The 19644-nt window shown below is 51.4% G+C and overlaps 2 protein-coding genes across 2 annotated transcripts; both read left to right on the top strand.

The window, feature by feature from the left end:
• Positions 1–13650: 13650 nt before the first annotated feature.
• On the top strand, positions 13651–14214 carry LOC120711228 (auxin-induced protein 15A-like). The gene has a single exon (XM_039996691.1). The coding sequence runs from the start codon at positions 13731–13733 to the stop codon at positions 14022–14024; it is 294 nt and encodes a 97-aa protein (XP_039852625.1). The 5' UTR covers positions 13651–13730; the 3' UTR covers positions 14025–14214.
• A 360-nt stretch (positions 14215–14574) lies between these two features.
• On the top strand, positions 14575–19142 carry LOC120711223 (probable flavin-containing monooxygenase 1). The gene is made up of 5 exons (XM_039996684.1): positions 14575–15253; positions 17421–17658; positions 17802–17977; positions 18131–18483; positions 18596–19142. Exons 1-5 carry the CDS (start codon positions 14813–14815, stop codon positions 18963–18965), a joined length of 1578 nt encoding a protein of 525 aa, XP_039852618.1. The 5' UTR covers positions 14575–14812; the 3' UTR covers positions 18966–19142.
• The last annotated feature ends 502 nt before the right edge of the window (positions 19143–19644 follow it).

Raw genomic sequence — 19644 nt, forward strand, 5'->3', positions numbered from 1 at the left:
GCCAGGCTGAGGGCTCGAGGATGGTGTTCGAACTGCTTTCCCGCACCACCGCCGCCCGGAGGGCGAGGTACGCGGTGGCGGAGTTCCCCCACGACCCCGAGGATTTTTGGAGGATCAAGATGCGCCCCGAGCCGGGGTACATTTCACTGGTGAGTTTTGATTCCGAATTCGTTATGTCTCCTGCAGTTTCTTTCCTCGCCCGTAACTCTATCTCGGTTGTATTTTGCAGGGGTTAAAGTGCCACTCCTCGAGGCCCCCGGTCCCGGAAGAACGCCAAATCAACCGCCTGCACGCAGAGAAGTTGAAGAGGCGGAAGGACGCGGCGGAGGCGAAGGCCGAGAGGAAGAGAAAGAGGAAGGCGAAGCACGACAAGGCGTGCAAGATCGCACACTCAGAGGGGAAGCCGCGGCCTGCCACGCCGTAGTCCATGGACGAGGATGAGGAGGATGCCTCGGATGTCGAGGGCCACCTCCTGGGGGACGACGGGGCGGCGGCGGGTGCGAGTTCCCCGCCGACCTATCGGTAGGATGACGATGAGGGGGCGCCATCGGCGCCGGAAGAGACAAGGGCCATGGCGGAGTCGTCGGCGGATCCATCCCTCGAGGGGACGGAGCGGGAGTCGTCCCCTCCGGCGGCGGGTGAGGAGACGCCCGCGCCCCAGGTGCTGATCCGTGGCGATGAGTCTGCGGCGGGCGCGGAGTTGTCCGTGCTGGCAGCCTCGAGGCACCAGGCCGACACGAGGGGGGCGCCCTCGGGGCAGTCTTCGAGGGGCGGCGCGGTGCCGTGGGCCCGAAGAAGCAACACGAGGAAGCGGAGCATGAGCGCTCGATCCGGGTAAGGAAACTTGGGTTTCGTTTCTGTTGCCTGTTTGATCGATTTCTCAATCCTGTTGTCCTCAACTTGTGTTCCTCGATTTCCAGCCCCGGGGCCGTCGTCAAGGATGTGGTGTAGCTTGCCCCAGCTAAGGCCCTCAAGACCGGGGCACGCAGTACGCCGTACACGGCGCCGCAGCCCTTGCCTGCCGTGGACCTCATGGCGGAGGCCGCGAAGCTGCGGGAGACGATGGCTCGAGGGGCCCAGGCGGCCCAGCAAGCTTGAGCGCAGGAGGAGATGGACGACGTCAGCCAAAGCAGTGCCCAAGCAGCCGTTCATGCTGACGACGTCGAGGAGACCGGCCAGGGCGGTGCGGATGGCGCTGCCCGGCCGGACATCGAAGCTGAGGCCGGACAGGGCGACGCGGCCAGCGCCGCCCGGCCGATTACAGAAGGAGAAACTGGTGGGGGTTCCCAGGAGCGCCCCGCCGACCAAGTAGAGGTGGAGACCCTCGTCCTCGAGCCCCCGAGGTCTGAGGTCGAGGGCGTCGCAGAGGATGAGACGGCGCTAGGGGCGCCAGGGGTTGAAGGAGCCCCCGTCTCGGAGCCCACCGAGGCCCGGGACGAGGGTATCGTCGCGGTGGTGCCGATGCCAACGGCGCAAGGGGCCATGGTGCCAGTGGTGCAACTGCAGGACAGCAGCGAGGAATACGGGGACTCGATGGATATCGACCCCGCTGCTGCGGCAAGCGCCGCCGCGCACATCACCCAGTTCGCATCGGCCAGCGCGGATGTACTCGAGGCGGGGACGTCCGAGGGGACTCATCACAGGGTGATCGTCCCGTCCGGGCTCCCCTTGGAGTTCTTCCGCAAAGAGCAAGAGGAGGAGGCGGCCTGGAACGCGCAGCTCGATGTCGGCCGCGAGATCCTGCAAGCCCTCGACCGCGCTATCCAGCTCCATCAGAAGACGGATTACCAGGTTAGCCAGGTAAACACTTTCCCCTGAAAATTGCTCGGATTCGATTTGACTTTAACGTGCTTTTACCCACGCCCTCCCCCTTGCAGCGGCTGAGGGAAATCTCGCGCGAAAAGAGCGCCGAGATGACCCGGATGTACTCCCAGATGAGCCAGCTTGGGCAGCACAACGCCGAGCTAGTGCTCAAGAACATCGAAGCCAACACTAAAATGGCGGATCTAGGAGTGCGTCAGCAGGCGCTTGAGGAGGACTTGGCGCGGGCTACCGGTGAGCGGGACGTCCAGAGGGCCGCAGCAGAGCAGAAGGCTCGGGAGGCCGAGGCACAGGCTGCCGAGCTGCAACGCCTCCGGACGGCGCTCGAGGAGAAGGCTCGGGAAACCGAGGCGCAGAGCGCCGAGCTGCGGCGCCTCAGGACAGCGCTCGAGCAGCAGGAGACCGTGCTCCTCCAGAAGGAGGTGACCATTGTCACGCTCACCGGGACCCTCCGGGAAAAGGGTGAGGCCCTCGAGGAGAAGGAGGTGGCCCTCCAAAACGTGGGGACCACCCTTAAGGAGAAAGAGAACTCCTTGTCCTCGCTCGAAGTGGCCGCCCGAGTCCAGAGGGAAGAGGCGCAGAAGAGTATCACGGGTAAGTACCTTCGAGTTTTTGTTGGTTTGTTTCCTTTCGCGACTTATGTTGATTTCCTTTGATCAGAGCTGAGGCAGTAGGTGGCGGATGAGTCCGCGGCAAAGGAAGCAGTCCACACTGCACTCACAGAGGCGCAGGCGGAATTCGCTGAGCTGGAGCAAACCGCCGTGAGTGTGTGTCAAGGGCTTGAGGGGGAGGGTGCCGTCTCAGGCAGTTCGGTGATCAGCCGCCTGCGAGCGCTAGGCGGGCAGATTGCCGAACACGCCAATAGTACCTTCCGTCTCGGTGTCCTGCGGGCCCTCGCCGTGGCCTCGACACACTACCTCATGGATCTCCAGAGGGTTCGCCACAATCCTCGCCGAGAAGCTCGAAGCGGACATCCCTCCCATTGCAGAATTCGACGCCGCAGAAGACCCGCGAGGGGGGCATGGTAGCCTGTAGGAAGTCTGGGCCTCGAAGCCCATGTAATAGATTAGCATTTATTGTAATCACACTTTATGCTTATGATTTAAGGATTTTGTTATCGTTGAAATTGACTGTGTGGCCCATTAAGGACTTGTGCGTTCGAGCCTTCATTTTCTTTACTTTATTTCCGTGTTCTCGTATGCAACTTAGATGAACTTCCGCAAGGAATTTCGCGTTCATAAGCAACGTCGGCATGGGGTGGTGAGGGGGGTGCCGTATCCTGGAGGCGTAGGCGGCCCCACGACTCGGTGGTGAGGGGGGTGGTGAGGGGGGTGCCGTCTTGGTCCTGTGGATATCACGCCAGCGTCCTGCCAGCCTTTGCAGGCGGCGTGGTCGTCGCTGTTGGGTGTACGGTCTTCCATATGTGGCGCGGTGGCGTTCTACGGGCCCCGCAGGTCAAAGTCTTGCGTGCACCAGCAGTGGCGGGGCACGCGGCGCTCCTGGACCCCCTGGACGGAGTGCAGGCGTGCACACTAGGAAGTCCGGGAGACACGTGGAGGTCCCGGACCCCTCGAGGGGGGGTCCGGGACTCCGGCTGCGAGTGCTGAGCGTCCCTCCTTGAGGGGCGTGTGGCGACGCCGGACCCCTTCCCGAGCAGGGGGTGGGTCCGGGGTCATACGTATGGTGAGGTGGAGTCCGGTCAGCCGGAGTAGGCGGAATTGTAACGGGAGCAGTGCCGAGCCCGTCTTGTCCCGCGTCGCAGGTCCACAGTGTTGCCACAGCGTCCGGGATGGCGGAGCAGTGACCGGAGTTGGCGGATGGGACTCCGGTCACAGCCACTACGGGGAATGGCGGCCTGACGCCGCCTGTCCTGAGCACTGTGGAGGAGTGGTTGGCATTCAATGCCTCCGTACGGCGTGCGGTTGAGCGGCGGGGTCGTTTGTCCCTTACGCCGAGGGATGGCCTCGAGGGAGGCGGGGATGAGTTACCCGCTCGATGGAGGTTCGCTGCCCTCGAGGGAGGCGGAGGTGGTTTGCCCGCTCGAGGGAGGTTCGCTGCCCTCGAGCGAGGCGTAGATGGTTTGCCCGCTCGAGGGTAGATTCGCTACCCTCGAGCGAGGCGGAGATGCGGGGCGCAGTCGAGGGCCCTGATGAGAGCCCTCAGTGAGGCGGAGATCGTCCCGTGGGCTTGTTTGAGTCCTTTACTTTCTTCCAGATTGGAAGAAGGCCGTGGGCCTTCGCGGGCCCAGTTGCCTTAACACGTGTTTGCGTTTTTTAGGGTGATCTTAGTACCCGATTAGGATGTCCCTAATCGTGGTACCCGACAAGTCAAATTTCAAAATGTACTCACAAAGGTCGGTTTAGGATTTTATACGGCCAAAAAAATTGAACAAAAACTAGAAGGGTTCAGAAAAGTACTCACTCTGTTCTAAAATCCTGTTCGAATCCGTATGACATTGAGCTGATACTAACTCGTAAGCCATAAATAGATTTGCTGCAGTAGCATTCCTTGAGTGAAACTGAGCTAGAAATAGATTTGTTTCCATGGCATTCCTTGACTAAAACAAGAGTCCCGTTTAGTGTTCTACTTCTGGCTGATTATAAACGCTCGATTTTGTGAAAACAAAAGTTTGATAACTCACTATTGAACCTTCAAAATCGATGAGAAGCCGAAACAAACTGGGTTTAAAAGCTCTCCCGTTTCGCAGGGCGGAAGAAAGAAAAAAAAAAAGATTTGGTGCAATCGCTACATGCTCAGTTGAAATGGCCGCGAAATCCTACGGTTGGATCGCTCGCGGGGGGCACGTACGGTACTCGGGTACTGTACGTAGTGTACGTAGCAGTGGTAGCAGGTACGGGGCGTGAGGAGTTAATGCGGCGTCCCCTCTCCCGGCGCGCGGCGGTGGATTTGGACGGATCCAGTGGTGGCGCATTCATGGCGCGCCAAGCGGAGGGGAGATCATGCGACGCCGTACCGCCGCCGCGTGCGGCCCCACGCGCACGCCCCCACCATGATCGGCAGAATTAAATGCGGCGCATCCATGCATGCCCCGCGCGCGCGCAGCGTCGGCGGCGTGCTCGCTCGCGCCGTGACGGCCATTAATGGCGGGGGCGAGTGGTCACGTGACCGGAGTCGACGAGCACACGGTGTGCCGGCGCCGGCGCCGGCGCCGGGCCGGACATTGAATCGGCGGCTGATCCGCCGCGGCCGAGCGTGTCGGGGACCCGGCCGTCGGATCGGATCGCACCGACACGCGCAGGCAGTGCCGGAACGTGCGGTCGTGCGGGTGCGTGCCTGCGGTGCGGTGCGTGGGCGGGCACGACGCGGCCGCGCGAGCTACTTACTAGCTTTAGGCCCTTAGGCCCTGTTTATTTTCCACCCTATAAATCCCGTAAATATAAAAAAACCGTGACATCGAAGTTTTTGACACATGCATTGAGTACTAAATGAAATCTATTTACAAAACTTTTTGTATAGATGGGCTGTAAATCGCGAGACGATTCTAATGAGCCTACTTAATCCATGATTTACAACAGTAATGCTACAATAACCATTCGCTAATTATTAATTAATTATTAGATTCGTCTCGTGATTTACAATCCATCTGTGAAAAAAGTTTTGTAAATAGACTTCATTTAGTATTTTAAATTAGTAAGATTCCAATGAAAAAAAATCTGCGCTAAACAGGGCCTTAGCTTCCGTGCGGCGACGTGGTGTTTTGGTAAGCGATTTCCGAGATCCGGCGGGGATCCGTCACGTGCCCGCCCGCCCGTCCGTTGGCGCGGCGGAGGGGTGGGGCGGCGGCGACGTGCGGCGCACCACGCGCGGGCGAGGCGTGGCGTGACCGGCGCGGCGGCGGTGACGTGCGCGCGCGCGCGCGTCGGTCGCCACGTGATCCCCGCACTGTCTGGGCTGGCTGCCTCCCACCGAGACGGTGGTGGACGAGAACGTCTCCGGTGCTCCCGCACCCATAGGTACTCCCATGCTCCCACAAAAAAATGCAAAGGAAAAGTGCACGGTAAATTCAACCAAAAATATGTGGATAGATGATTCCATTCTCTACATTGTTGCAAAATTTCAGATCCAATGAATATTTGTGCACGGAGCAAGGAATAAGACAAAATCAGCATGTAAACGGGTCCGTTTTTACTGTTTATCGTGCCCGCTAACAACATGCTGATTTTGTCTTTTTTGTTACTCTTTACACAAAAGTTCGTTGGACTTGGAATTTTGCAACAATGTAGAACCTGTAATCATGTATCCACACATATTTTTTGTTGAATTTACCAAGAACTTTTTCTTTGTATTTTTTTAATGGGAGCATGGGAGCACCTCATGGGCTGGGAGCACTGGAGACATCCCCGGTGGTGGACTGGTGGTGGTGGAGCAGGGAACTTTTGCTGCCTCGGGAGTCGGGAGGCGGGCGACACGTGGTGGCGCCAGTACCTCGGGACCTGAAAAGTCAAACCTGCCGCTCGGCTGGGCAGCGGTCACGTTCTCACCTCACCGGCGTCAAGCCGTGGACGGGCTCCCTGTCTGACCGGAGCTGGAGCGGCCCACCACCACTGCTCAGCCGTGCACCAAAACATTTCATTTCTTTCTTTCTTTTTTGAAAATACAAAACATTTCATTTCCGACGGAAACAGATCAGAACGCTGCAGCCTCCTCCTAGCCCGAGCAAATCATAGCTGACTTTCGGAACACACTTGTTGTTTATCGTTTGACTCGCGTCTGCTTTCAACTCTCTCCGGGCCAATGATCCCGCTACTTTAAACTTGTTGACAAACCAAATTTCTTCTTACTGTTTCTCGTTTGTTTTTTTTTTTAGAAAAAAGGGGTGTGACTAGTTCGTCAAGGCTCAAGTTTTGAGCACGGTTTCACTAGGTCCCGGGCTTGCAGCACGTCTCGGCCACGTCAGCTTTGTAGTGGGAGTAGTAGAATTTTAGATGTGAGTTCACACGCACACTGAACGCTCGTCGTGCGCCTCCTCGAGTGCTCAAGGGCTGCTGCTCTCCCAGGGTCCCAGCCAAGCCGGAGGTACCGCATGCTAAACGCAAGCCGCCAAGCCCTTTTTTATGTGAAAAAAAAAGAACCAACAAAAGAAAGAGAATGTTTTCAAGTGGCTTGGCGCGAAAGGCCCGGGGGGACTCGAGATCGGCCGCGACGTCCGAGCCGGCGCGGTGGATCGGCATGAATGCGCGGCCGGCCATGATTTTGGCATGGAGTGCTAGCTACGAGCTACTACTACTCACCACGCGTCGGCCACTCCGGCGGCGGATCGGACGCGCGGCCGCCGGGCCTCTGATCTCGCGGCGGGCGGCGTTGGTTGGTTCCTCGCCACGTAGACGCGCCGCGTCACAGCTGTGGGCCACGGCGCGGACGAATTCCGGCATCGGCGGACATCCGCGGGCATCGACGCGATCGCTCGCCGTCGCAGACGATACAGTGTTCGACTGGTCGGCTGCGTAAATTTTTTGGTGTAAAATACTATAACACTTTCGTTTGTATTTAGTAATTATTATTCCGCCATCGATTAATTAGACTTAAAAGACTCGTCTCGCAAATTATAAATAAACTATGTAATTAATTATTTTATTTAATTATATTTAATATTTTATGCATGTGTTAAAACATTCGAGGGAGAATCTTGTAAAATTTTGAAGACAACTAAACATGGCCTCGATCACTATTCAGCAGCTGCCGCCGCCTGCAGTGGTCGTTGTGGCTTGGCGTAGTAGGCGAGCGAGTAGCGCTGGCCAGGTGTGGATCCCGATAGCACGGGCGGCGCGGACCGCGCCGGCGAGGCCACGGCCGGGCGGTGGGCCGGTGGCCCGTGGTCCCCCCGGACAAGACAGGACGACGGGCGCGGGCCAGGGCGGCAGGATCCAATCCCGATCCATCTTTGACCCCCGCCAGACGGCCCACGGACAGCCCGCGTCTGCCTGCTGCTCCTGCTCTTGCTTGGCGCCAAAAACGCCTCGGCTCCCCGGCGCGCGCGGGCGGGCGTTGGCGCCAAAACCGCCGCGGAGCCCGAGGCCACGACACCTGCGAGAGCGGGGAGCCCCCCCCCCCACCCCCGCCGCGCGTCAGGCGTGTTCAAATCGCGGGCCTGTCCTGTCCTGTGCTCTTTGGCGCCCCCCGCCCCCCCCGCGGGGCCGATCCTTCGGCTGTAGCCCGAGCATGCCACGTGGCGCGCATACTAGAGTGTGGCGGTGGAGGCCGACCCGGCCCGGCCCTGTGTAGCTACAGTGCAGGGGCGGCCGTTCCCCGTGTCGCTCCACCCACACGGCAACACCCCCCGAAGAGGAGAGGGAGGGCACAGTCGCACAGAGCGGAGGGCACAGGGGTGGTAGGCTCGTTGTGGTGTGGACAGCTAGCTACTCGTAGCGTCGTCAGCGCAGGTTCTGGCCTTGGCATGTGAGCTGAGAGCTCCTAGAATTGCCCATTGGGTGTCGTGCCGTGCTCCGGCCCGGCGGTGGCGTGCGTCCGGCGGCGCCGGTCCCGTTGGAGGCAATCAGGCCCCAATCGATGGCCTCATCAATCCCCATCAATTCCCGGGCGAGGCCGGGCAGTTGGTCGTTGGGCTCCCGCTTTGCAGCCGGCCGGTCGGTCGCCGGGGGCCGGCGGCACTCGGGTTTCGGGGGCCGGCAGCACTCCAGGCTGCCTGGTGCGTGGCAGCGTCGCGTGCTTTGCGTGAAGCAAGCAAGCGACCGGGCTGAGCAGGGAGCACGCCGACGGCATGTGCCCGCCGGGCTGAATTCCTGGCTCCGGCGCGCCACGCGCTCCCTCTCTCTCTCTGGACCTGCGCCCAGCCAGCCAAGCAGGGCACGCGGGCACGGCCCCTGGTCGGCACCCGCTCGGGTGGAGAGAGAGACCACCGAGCTAGCTGATCAGCTGGCGCCCGCTTTCTGTCGGCCTGCTTGGCAACTGGCAAGTGCCCGCCACGGGTCCACCTGCTGATCGATGCCTGATGGCTGACGGAGCCGGTGGGGCCGACGGCGCCGGCGATGCCACGGCACGATCGAGTCGAGGTCGAGCGAGGCAGCGCCTCCACGGCCGGCCGGCCCGGTCGTTCAGGCCTCGTTCCGGCCTTGCAGTTCCGGTCCCATGGAAAAGCAAAGAGTACTAGGTAGTAGCAGCAGCAGCAGCAGATGTGGAATGAAGCAGGCACGCGTAGCGTAATCTGCAGCCTTAATCCGTCGAAACATGGAGGCCCACCCGACCGGCAGGCAAAGATGAAAGATCCACCAGCTCCGGCCGGCCTCAATCCTCATCCTCATCGAGCCATCGTCCATTCGTCCTCGAGTCCTGGTGGACCTTTTACTCTGCAGCCGGGCAGGCAGCTCTGCCTAGCCGAGCCTGCTCATGCTCGGCCATGCCGACCGTGCGGCCTGCCCGCGGCAGCCGGCGTGCCGGCCCTTTTAGCTACCACCACCAACACTTCCTCTTGGGCGCCTCTGGGCGTCAGCGGTTTCTGGGTGGACAGTCCACCGATCGAGCTGCCAAGCAGGCAAAGATGAGGCCGCGGGTCGAAGCTACTAGCAGCAATTGTGCTGGGGAGTGGGGACGGGGGGCAGCTGAGCTGTGAGCTGAGTGTGTTCTGGAGGCTGGAGCTCCCCGCAGAGGGAAGACTGTTTCGTTTCAGGTCAGGCCGGTGGTGTGGTGATCTGCCCCGGTCCGGGAAAACATTTTCTTCGGCCATGCCAAGCGGGCTTCAATTCTTCTTACTCCTGATGATTCCTTATACTTCTGGAGTCCTGGGCTTCAACTCCTCCTGCTGGGCCATGATCACCAGCACAAATGTCAGCCCAAGGCCTTCTTAGGTTTGTACCCTACTCGCTGTGTCTCCTCCTGCCCCACGTCAGGCGTCTTTGAAATACATCAATTTTTTAAACCAATGAGGTGAAGCCACGAGGCACCGATTAAGGCCCCGTTTGGGAGGGCTCCTCCAACCGGTGGAGCTGGAGCCGGAGCTGGTGAAGCCATGTTTTCTGGCTCCACTGGCCCCGTCGAAGCAGCTGGGAAAAGAGCTCCAGCTCTCTGGAGCGCTCCCGTCGTCAGCGCACCCATTTGGCAGCGCTGAGCCCTGCCAAAGGCGCCCTAAATAAAGCCATGTGGTGTGGACAAGTCTACAAAATAATGGGTGAAGACATACTTCAAACTAGTCGATTATCGATAAAGAGGCGCTGGGGAAAAGAACATCGGTTGAAGAAAAAAAAATATTGGTGTGGTGCTGCCTCACCACGGTCAGATGAAAACAAAAGTAAGAACATCAATTGAGTAATGAATCTGAGAAAAATCGAAAAATATGATTACATGATCTTCGCAATATACACCAAGTCATGTACATGCAGTGGCGGGACTAGTATAGGTGCATGGATGTACAGATGTATACCCAATAATTTGGATAACAAAAATTCAGTAAGTATGTATATACATATAGGTATACATGTAACTAGGTCAAATAATATCTATTTGAATTTAAATAAGAGAATGGATACTCAATAATAGGTATACATGTATATACACTTGTTCCCCTCTGGACTTGAAGAATAGTGTCGAGCTTTCAGTCTTACTTGTTGAAAGATAAACATACAATTCACTCATATGTCTACAAGCATTTGAAATTAGTGTTGCTGCTACCAGTTGCAAACAGCGAGTGTTGAAAGGGTATTTTTCAGCTTTGAATTTCATGAAGAACAAGCTAAGAAATAGCATAGGGGACTAATACTTAAATGATTGACTGGTTTCATTTATCGAGAATGGATTTTTTCTACGCGTTGCTGATGAAGATATCATCTTCCTTTTTAAAGGCTGCCTCGTCTAGTTAATTTATACTCCATCCATGAAAAAAAAGCAATTCTAAGATTATTTGAAATTTGTCCAAAAAAATGCGACTATAGCATATGCAGTTAGTGTGGGATCCACCAGCTTGGATTCACTAAAAAGATCACTAACGGAGGCCTGTGCTACGGTGCTGGAGAGAGAGAAAACATCAGAGTTTTCCGCGCCTGTAGATCTTTGGCGGACCATCCTCTGTGAGAGCTTTGGGGACCGTCCTCACTCAATTTTTTCACCATATTTAGTCTTTCTATTCCATGCACCTAACAATCATCCATACTTATCTGAATAACATGCCCGTAGTTTGATGTTGGGGGGTGGGGCACATGCCCCTTCTATTCCACGTCACCTCACTTTTTCTTCGGTAGGTTATTTTGAGTAAGCTGAAGCATGTAGCACCTAAATTTTGATTGCATTAACACAAACTAAATTCGGGGCTAAATTTTGGAGTACAATTCATTTCATTTCGGCGGATTGAGAACTCCACTTGCCACGCTCCATTCACAAAGCCACACACACCACTGCTAGTACTTGGAAGAAGCCACTCGCTTAGTACAGTATAACCGGCACTCACTCTTGGGTGAATAATCCAGAGGTGGCTATGGCACTTGGGACGCTGCTTAGCTCGGTTGTTACCGTTGCATTCCTCATCCCGACGTACGTGCGCTCTAGGCTGAGAGGCCCTACAGGAGAGCGTATCATGTGACACACATGGGATTTATCCCCAAGCTAGTGGGGAAGACGGTGATAGCAAACTGCTGGCTATACTACCATCACTACGGATTATCCGCGTGTGTTCCGCATCGGGGGGCTCGCCCTTTCGCTGTGCATATAGACGACCCTGAGTTTTGTTCACCTTGCCGACGGCTCTGGCAGTCAGGGGCGGATTTATAGGGGGCTAGGGGGCTCTAGCCCCCCTATTACCAAAAAGCTCATGAAAATAAAAAAAATTAAAGATGTGAGGAAAAGAGAAAAAATATGAAGAAAAAGAGAACAAATGAATGGAGATAAGAAGGAGAAAAAACCAAACCCCTCTAACTTTTAACTCTGTTTCCGCCGCTGCATTCTGATGCTCCGGTCTCATAGCAGGCAGAAGTCAGACCCATTTACTTAGGCCGTGTTTGGTTGCAAAAACCAAAATTTCAAAAAAAAAATTCCGGCACATGTATGGAGGCTTAAATCTAGACGAAATAAAAAACATATTGCTACAGTAAATAATCTCTAATGACATATTAATTAGGTCCATTAGATTTGTCTCGCGATTTACAAACAAGTTCTGTAATTATTTTTGTGATTAGTCTATGTTTAGTACTTCAAATGTAGAAAGATGTCTTTTCAAAAATTTTACGGGAGGCAACCAAACACGACTTTAGTCTTGTTCTTGTGTTCTTGCCTTCTTGATCCCGGTCCTGGTGCTCCATATCGAATCTTCCTTCAGGAAATCCGCCTATCGACGACTCTTCTCACCAAGTGATCAAGGTAGCCGCCCCTGTCATCAGCTAAGTTTTTTTTTTTCGCCACCTACCTTGTGGGGACGACGATCCACGTGAAGTTTGATCTCGTCGCCGCTGGTTTCCATCAGCACGGCATGGAGGCACAGTGAGCTCAACAACTTTGGAGCTCGAGGATGCACAGACCCCATGTGCCGATGACTCGGCCTGCTCCTTGCTTCACGCAGCCCATTCGTGTGCAGGCCCTAAAAAATTCAGACAGTTTGCACACGACACACTCTTCAATCTGACAATCTCCATCTCTGTACAGTAGTGCAGATGATATCATTCCGTGCGTAGATCGATGGCAGAGATTGCAAGCACACAGGTTGCTTGCTTGCTCTCGGCCGTCTGAAGCAACGATTCCGCTGTAAATTCAGCGTGAGGTCCCTGCTCCAATGGTGACAGAGACACACTGACCTTGAGCTGGTTGTGGTCGTGGTCGTGGTGGGCCCCTCCTTGCTTAGCCAGACACCCTAGCTTCTAATAGACCACTCACCGTGCAAGGTACACGTACAACGCATCCGTACTGCTGCCTCGCGACACAATGGCCCAGCAGCTGCTTGCAGCGAGATTTTGCTTGCAGCAAGATCATGTCCATGTTTGGATGGTGAGGTAAAGGAGTAAAAGAGATAAATTTGTCTTCCATTTATCTTTAAAAATCCAAACATGTAGAGTAAATATGCTCCTTTACCCATTTGCCCCATCTTTACTCCTTTACCCCTTAGAGGGTGTCAAATTGGGGTAAAATTGGGTACATGAGAGACATTGATTGCTATTTCAACTACATGAGAGACATTGATTGCTATTTCAACTACTTTTATCCTCATTTTACCCCTAAATCCAAACATCCCATGGGGTAAATTAGTTAGAGGCAAATGTGAGGTATAAAATATTTATTTTTGGGTAAATCTTTACCCCTAAAATCCAAACAGGGCCCATGTCGATGATAGATGCTGCGAAGGCAAAGTTTTTTTTTAAGAAAATACACGAGGCATGTCTTGCCCAGGCAAGTTCTCGAAAAGACACTTTTAGGCATGCGTGCAGTGGACCATGTGACGTGCCCAGCTTGATTGCCAACAAGAAACTGCTAGCGTGCACATACCGCAAGTGGCAACACTGCTCCCATTCACGCCGTGTTTAGTTCCAACGAAAATTTTTTTTGCCATGGAATTTTAATAATTTGAAGTATTAAATGAAGTCTATTTATAATTTTTTTTGCACAGATGAGTTGTAAATCGCGAGACGAATCTAATGATGCTAATTAATCCATAATTAGCGGATGGTTACTGTAGCACCACTGTTGCAAATCATGAATTAAATATGCTCATTAGATTCGTCTCGCGATTTACAGCTTATTCATGCAAAAAATTTTGTAAATAAACTTCATTTAATACTCCATACATTTAATGTGATGTTTTTTTTGCATTTGCGGGATTTATGAGTAAAGATCTAAACAGCGCCTCAGTTCTTGAGCGATCGAAACAAGCAGCAGCAGTTCACTAGCTAGTGAAGCCTTGTTCAGTTCTTTGCAAAGGAATAACTTTGACTCGTGTAGCTACTCAAAGGCAGAGATCGATGGCGGGGAAGCTGGGGCATCTGATGACGAGGCTGCACCTGGCGAGGAGCCAGGCGTCGTCGCCGTCGGCGGCGGCGGCGAGCGTGCCGAGGGGCCACCTGGCGGTGTACGTCGGCGAGGGGCGGAAGCGGCTGGTGGTCCCGACGGCGTGCCTGAGCCACCCGGCGTTCGTGACGCTGCTGAAGAGGGTGGAGGACGAGTTCGGCTTCGACCACTGCTGCGGCGGCCTTACCATCCCCTGCGCCTCCGAGGGCGACTTCGCCGACATCATCGGCGGCGTGGACGTGCACTGATCGTCAGGCTCTCCGTTTCCCGGCGAGGACAAGAATTAATTGTTGCTTCTGGGGAATAACCTATTCTTCTAGCTAGGAACGTAGGGGCATCAGTACTAATTTACTGGTACTAGCCGGATTGAGCCTGCTTGGATTGGAACATGTAATTCAGTAAAGATCATTGATTGGAACGAGATCTTCTCTCACCCTCCATGATCGCATCAGTACTAATTTTGTGTGTTGAACAATCAAAATTCAGGAAGAGTTCACATGCCTAAGCTAAGCATCACAGCTGACAATCAAAATTCAGTCAGCCAGTACAAGTTTCGCTTCTCCTCCTCTGGCGGCGCTCTTCTGATTTTTGTGTTCCCTGATGATCCTGCCTGGACCCAGATAGATGTTTGACTTTGTAGCAATATTTTGTTGAAAAAAGTTAGCATGCAGAACGAGTTACAATATTCTAGACTTCTAGTAGTAAGATACAGTAGTGTACAATCATCGCTCCGCATAATATCTTACCTCTAGAATATTGCTTTCTAATACCCTGTCCAAACACAAGGAACCTCCAGCCACACCCTGTCCAAACACAAGAAACTGCATGCATCTTTGAAATCGTGCGCCCTGAATGATGATGACATGATATTATTTCTCTGATGACAGCTCTCAGACCGACCTCCTATAAGATGCCACCTCACTCATCAGGGTCGTGTCACTCACAACCAGCCAAAAGCTTCCGCTTCTCACCTCACGCGCTAGCTAGCTAGCTGCACACCCAAGCATCACACGCCGGACGCCGCCCGCCGGCAGGCATGGAGAACAAGCGGGTGGTCATCGTTGGAGCCGGCGTCAGCGGCCTCACGGTGTGCAAGCACCTGGTGGAGCTCGGCTGCCGGCCTACCGTCTTCGAGGCGGACACCGTGCTGGGCGGCGTGTGGGCGCGCGCGCCGGCGTGCACCGAGCTCCAGACGCCGCGGCCCCTGTACCAGTACTCCGACTTCCCATGGCCGGAGAACGTGACGGAGGTGTTCCCGAACCACCGCCAGGTGGTGGCGTACCTCGACGCGTACGCGCGCCACTTCGGCGTGCTCGGCTGCATCCGCTTCGGCCACCGGGTGGTCGGCATGGAGTACCACGGCGTCGGCGAAAAGGATATCGCCGCGTGGGAGGAGTGGGCTGGGAACGGACAGGCGTTCGGCTCCGGCGCCGGCGAGTGGCGCCTGTCGGTGGCCGACGCCGACGGACACGTTCAGGTACGGTGAGCATGCATTTGCCCGAGATATAAATCACGCAGATCTGTCTTTACTCTCTTAACACACGGAATTAACGTCATCTATTATCTTATTATTTGGCCAACAAACGGAGCCTCCACATTCGCTCTCAAGGCCTAGAAATTTCCACGTTAATCGGAAAAAATAAAAAAATAAAAATTACCCACCACTACCATTATAATAAAAATTAGCCTAAAAACTCCTGTGCCTAATTAAAAATCACCCACCAATGCCATTATAAAAAATTAAATATAAAATACCATTTAGCTATGTATCAGTTACAACTTACAAATATATACTATTAATAAAAACTAAAGCTAACAACAATCAATTAAAATAAAATGAAAATAAAAATAATTATCTGCATAATATTATTAAAGCTCAACAAATCAAATTGTTATTATAGATAGATTATAGTTGAATTGTTTTAGTCAACAATAAGACATAATTTACGATAATAAACAGGATGATGTATGGTAAAAAAATAGAATAATCTTTAAGTAAGGATACAACGAGATGTAAATTTTTGAATTTTTAATACTAGCCGCGCAAATGCACGGGCTATACGCCTAGTTTTTTTCAATATCGATCAATACTTATAATAACGCCGAAAGTTAGTTTGAATTCGGGATCCACTGTATTTACTATTTAGTTTTGTTTGAGTATATTCTTCGGCTTCAACAAAAAAAAATTACAAGATAAATTTTTTATATGATGACATGAACATGACGGGATTCACTTTTTTTTGTCGCTAGACTATATTATATAAATATGCATGTGGTACACACCTGTACACTACCAAACAACAAAAGAGTCGATGATAAGGTCGAACGGGTGTAGGGAGAGAACAAAAGAAAACAATATAACTATATTTTACTCACATCTATATCATGGTTGAAAAATATTTCTATAAATCCATATACAATATAGAGTAAGCTCTTTTACGATGATAGTAAAGTACCAATGAGTACTTTCAGGTACTTTTACCTTGAATTTTTTTCTCACCGTTGATCTATGAAAAGTATTTATAAAAATTAAATTAAATTAATATTCGGCCCCACTTTTTGATACTTGGTTCCCATATTTTGGAAGTATTAGGTACTTTATCCTAGGTACTTCGGGTACTTTCTACCTTCACCACTGTAGAATTTTATTAAATAGACGACTTCTATTTTTTTCAATCATTATAAAATTTCTCATACAATATATCATCCCTGAAAGTTTCCTTAAAAAACAATATTATCCCTGAAAAGAATTCAACTAGATGTCCATATCCATATTTTGGAAAGGTAATTTTTCGTGTGACAACAATGTCCGAATGGTTGTTGCGTCAGCATATCCATATCTGTTCAGTTATGGATATGTACATGGATATAAATAAACATATCCATATGGGTATGACGTAACTAATATGTACACAACCCAACAAAATTCATCTCTTCTCTGCATAACTGAACACATGTAGTAGAGAGCACTGTGTTTGGATACCAAAACAGAACTAAAGTTTAGTCATCTAAAATTTAGTCTTAAGCCATCTAAATGGGTGTACTAATGGCGTAAAGGACTAATGTTTAGTCGACACCCTAACTAACAACGACTAGTTAGTTCACTAGTTGGCAAAGGCAAGTTAAAGTGGGTTAAATAATAGTAAACCCATTCCAAATTATAGTTCATTTGATTTTTTCAATCCTAAGTTTGACCACTCATCTTATTCAAAAATTTGTACAAAATATCGTTTATTTTGTTGTGTCATGTTTTATTAATAAAAGTTCTTTTAAGAATGACTTAAATTTGACTATATTTGCATAATTTTTTTTTGAATAAGACGAGTGGTCAAACTTGGGGTTGAAAAAGTCAATCGAACTATAATTTGAAACGGGGGGAGTAACTACTAGTTCATGCATGAAACAAGACTAACTAAACTTTAGAAAAATTTAGAGTAACGACTAGTACTATAGGTGATTCAAAACAGGGCCTGATTTGGCTCATATACAACCCAGCCTACAGTTTGTGGCAACCCAAGAGACCATAACGCACCTAGGAATAGAATTTTGAACTTGAGCCCTTGAGCCTACAAACAAGAACGAAGGAGTATGCATGATTACATACAGACGGTAGTATAATCCTTTTTTTTTTTACCTTTCTGCAGACACACAAAGCAGACTTTGTCGTTCTTTGCATGGGGAGGTTCAGTGGTGTGCCCAACATACCCACATTCCCAGAAGGCAAAGGTCCAGAAGCATTTGATGGGCAGGTCATCCACTCCATGGACTATGCCAAAATGGGCACAAGTAAAGCTAAGGAGATGATCAGGGGCAAGCGTGTGACTGTCGTTGGCTACTTGAAATCAGCACTTGATATTGCCGCTGAATGTGCCGAAGTAAATGGTACGTATCATAGTCCTCTTTGCTTCACTTCACCATTCAGTCACAGCCTTATTATTTGAAGCTCTACGCATATTGCTAGCATTTTGAACAGTTATTAGTTAGAGCTAAAGTTTCTGATAGCATTAAGTTGATTTGTGATGCAGGCACTGCTCACCCATGTACAATGCTGGTCAGAACAAAGCACTGGATCTTACCGGACTACTTCGCCTGGGGCTTCCACGTCTCAAAGCTCTATCTCAACCGTTTCGCTGAACTCCTCATCCACAAGCCTGGCGAAGGCCTTCTCCAGTCAATCTTGGCCACCCTTCTGACTCCCTTGGTAACTAAACTAATGCCTAATGCATCCAGTTATTAAACAAACACATACACTTTTCAGAGTGAATTCACAAATAAACAATCCGTGCGTTTCATTTAACTTGTGAACTGAATTCAGAAAAACAATCCGTGTGTTTTCATTTAACTGTGCGTGTAGAGGTGGGCCTTCTCCAAGTTCGGGGAGAGCTACTACTCCATCCCGATGAAGAAGCACGGCATGGTGCCTGACCACAGCCTGTTCGAGGCGCTGGCTGCGGCCACCATCGCCATCACGCCCAAGGACCACTACAAGCGGCTCGAAGAAGGCAGCATCGTGCTCAAGAAGTCCAAGACGTTCAGCTTCAGCAAGGAAGGCGTGCTCGTGGAGGGCGAGCCGTCGCCGGTCAAGAGCGACATCGTCATCTTCGGGACCGGGTTCAAGGGCGACGACAAGATCACGGACATGTTCACTTCAGACTACTTCCAGAGTGTTGCGGTTGGGTCAGAATCCACTACTGTGCCTCTCTACAGGTACATATATTTATTTCCTTACCATTTTATTTGTGCTAATTTGAATTCTGGATCTTTGGCCATCATTTATGAATTCGTGCTAAATTTTCAAACATGCATGTTCCACAAACAGGGAGTGCATACATCCTAAGATCCCTCAGCTTGCTGTGATCGGATATTCCGAGAGCATTGCGAACATGTACACGTCGGACATTCGGGCCAAGTGGTTGGCGCGCTTCTTGGACGGCGGCTTCAGACTACCGAACGTTGCTGCAATGCAGAAGGATGTTCTGGAATGGGAGAAGTACATGAAGAGATACTCTGGAAGATACTTTCGCCGGTCCAGCATCCTGCTCGTGCACACTTGGTACAACGACCAGCTCTGCCGCGACATGGGGTGCAATCCGAGGAGGAAAAAAGGGTTCTTCTCTGAACTGTTTGAGGTCTATGGCCCTGGTGATTATGCTAACCTACTCTCCAACTCCAAGCCCAAGGAACAGTAGAACTTGTGTTTAAATTCCTTTGGCACCTACGGATCACTTCTCTGAGATATATATTCTTGTTACAGCGAATGTACAATGTGTGTGTATTGTCACATGTGTGATGACCATCTTTGCACTTATCTAAATGATGTAAAGCTTTCCTGGCATATAATAAATTTGGACTAATGTTACTCCCTCCGTCCACAAAAGAATGTAACTATAGTACGCATCTGAGTGAAACTAGTTTACCTTGGACCGAGTCTATAGTAGATGGTATCACTATGTAGAAAAGGATTTGTAGCAACGTCTCCATTTATTTGTAGGGGTGGCTCCATCACCAGCAACCCCTCCGGTGGGCGTCTCGGGACCCACTGGAGTAGCCGCCCCTACAAATTTGTAGGGGTGGTTTTTGTTATGAGCTACCCCTACAAATGGTGTCTATTTGTAGGGGCGGCTATATATTGAGCCGCCCCTACAAATCGGATTTGTAGGGCACTAAAAATCGAATTTTTTAAAAATGACCTTCGGATGGAGAAATGACCAAAATAAAAGTTATAGATCTCGAAGAGTTATAAAACTTTGTCGTTAACAAATTTTATATTTGAATTCATTTTATGCTTCAAAATGTTGTTTGAAATTTAATTTCAAATTGTTGAAGAACACTTATTTCTCTTTTTAATTTGTGGCTAAAACTTGTAAC

Source organism: Panicum virgatum, chromosome 6K, assembly GCF_016808335.1.
Source record: "Panicum virgatum strain AP13 chromosome 6K, P.virgatum_v5, whole genome shotgun sequence".
Classification (NCBI taxonomy): domain Eukaryota; kingdom Viridiplantae; phylum Streptophyta; class Magnoliopsida; order Poales; family Poaceae; genus Panicum; species Panicum virgatum.

Bases quoted from the DNA above. Each gene is read 5' to 3' on its own strand.
- LOC120711228 (XM_039996691.1), top strand. From the start codon at position 13,731: ATGGCGGGGAAGCTGGGGCATCTGATGACGAGGCTGCACCTGGCGAGG.
- LOC120711223 (XM_039996684.1), top strand. From the start codon at position 14,813: ATGGAGAACAAGCGGGTGGTCATCGTTGGAGCCGGCGTCAGCGGCCTC. The intron at 15,254-17,420 runs GTACGGTGAGCA...ACCTTTCTGCAG, and splicing joins ACGCCGACGGACACGTTCAG to ACACACAAAGCAGACTTTGT. The intron at 17,978-18,130 runs GTAACTAAACTA...CTGTGCGTGTAG, and splicing joins CCACCCTTCTGACTCCCTTG to AGGTGGGCCTTCTCCAAGTT.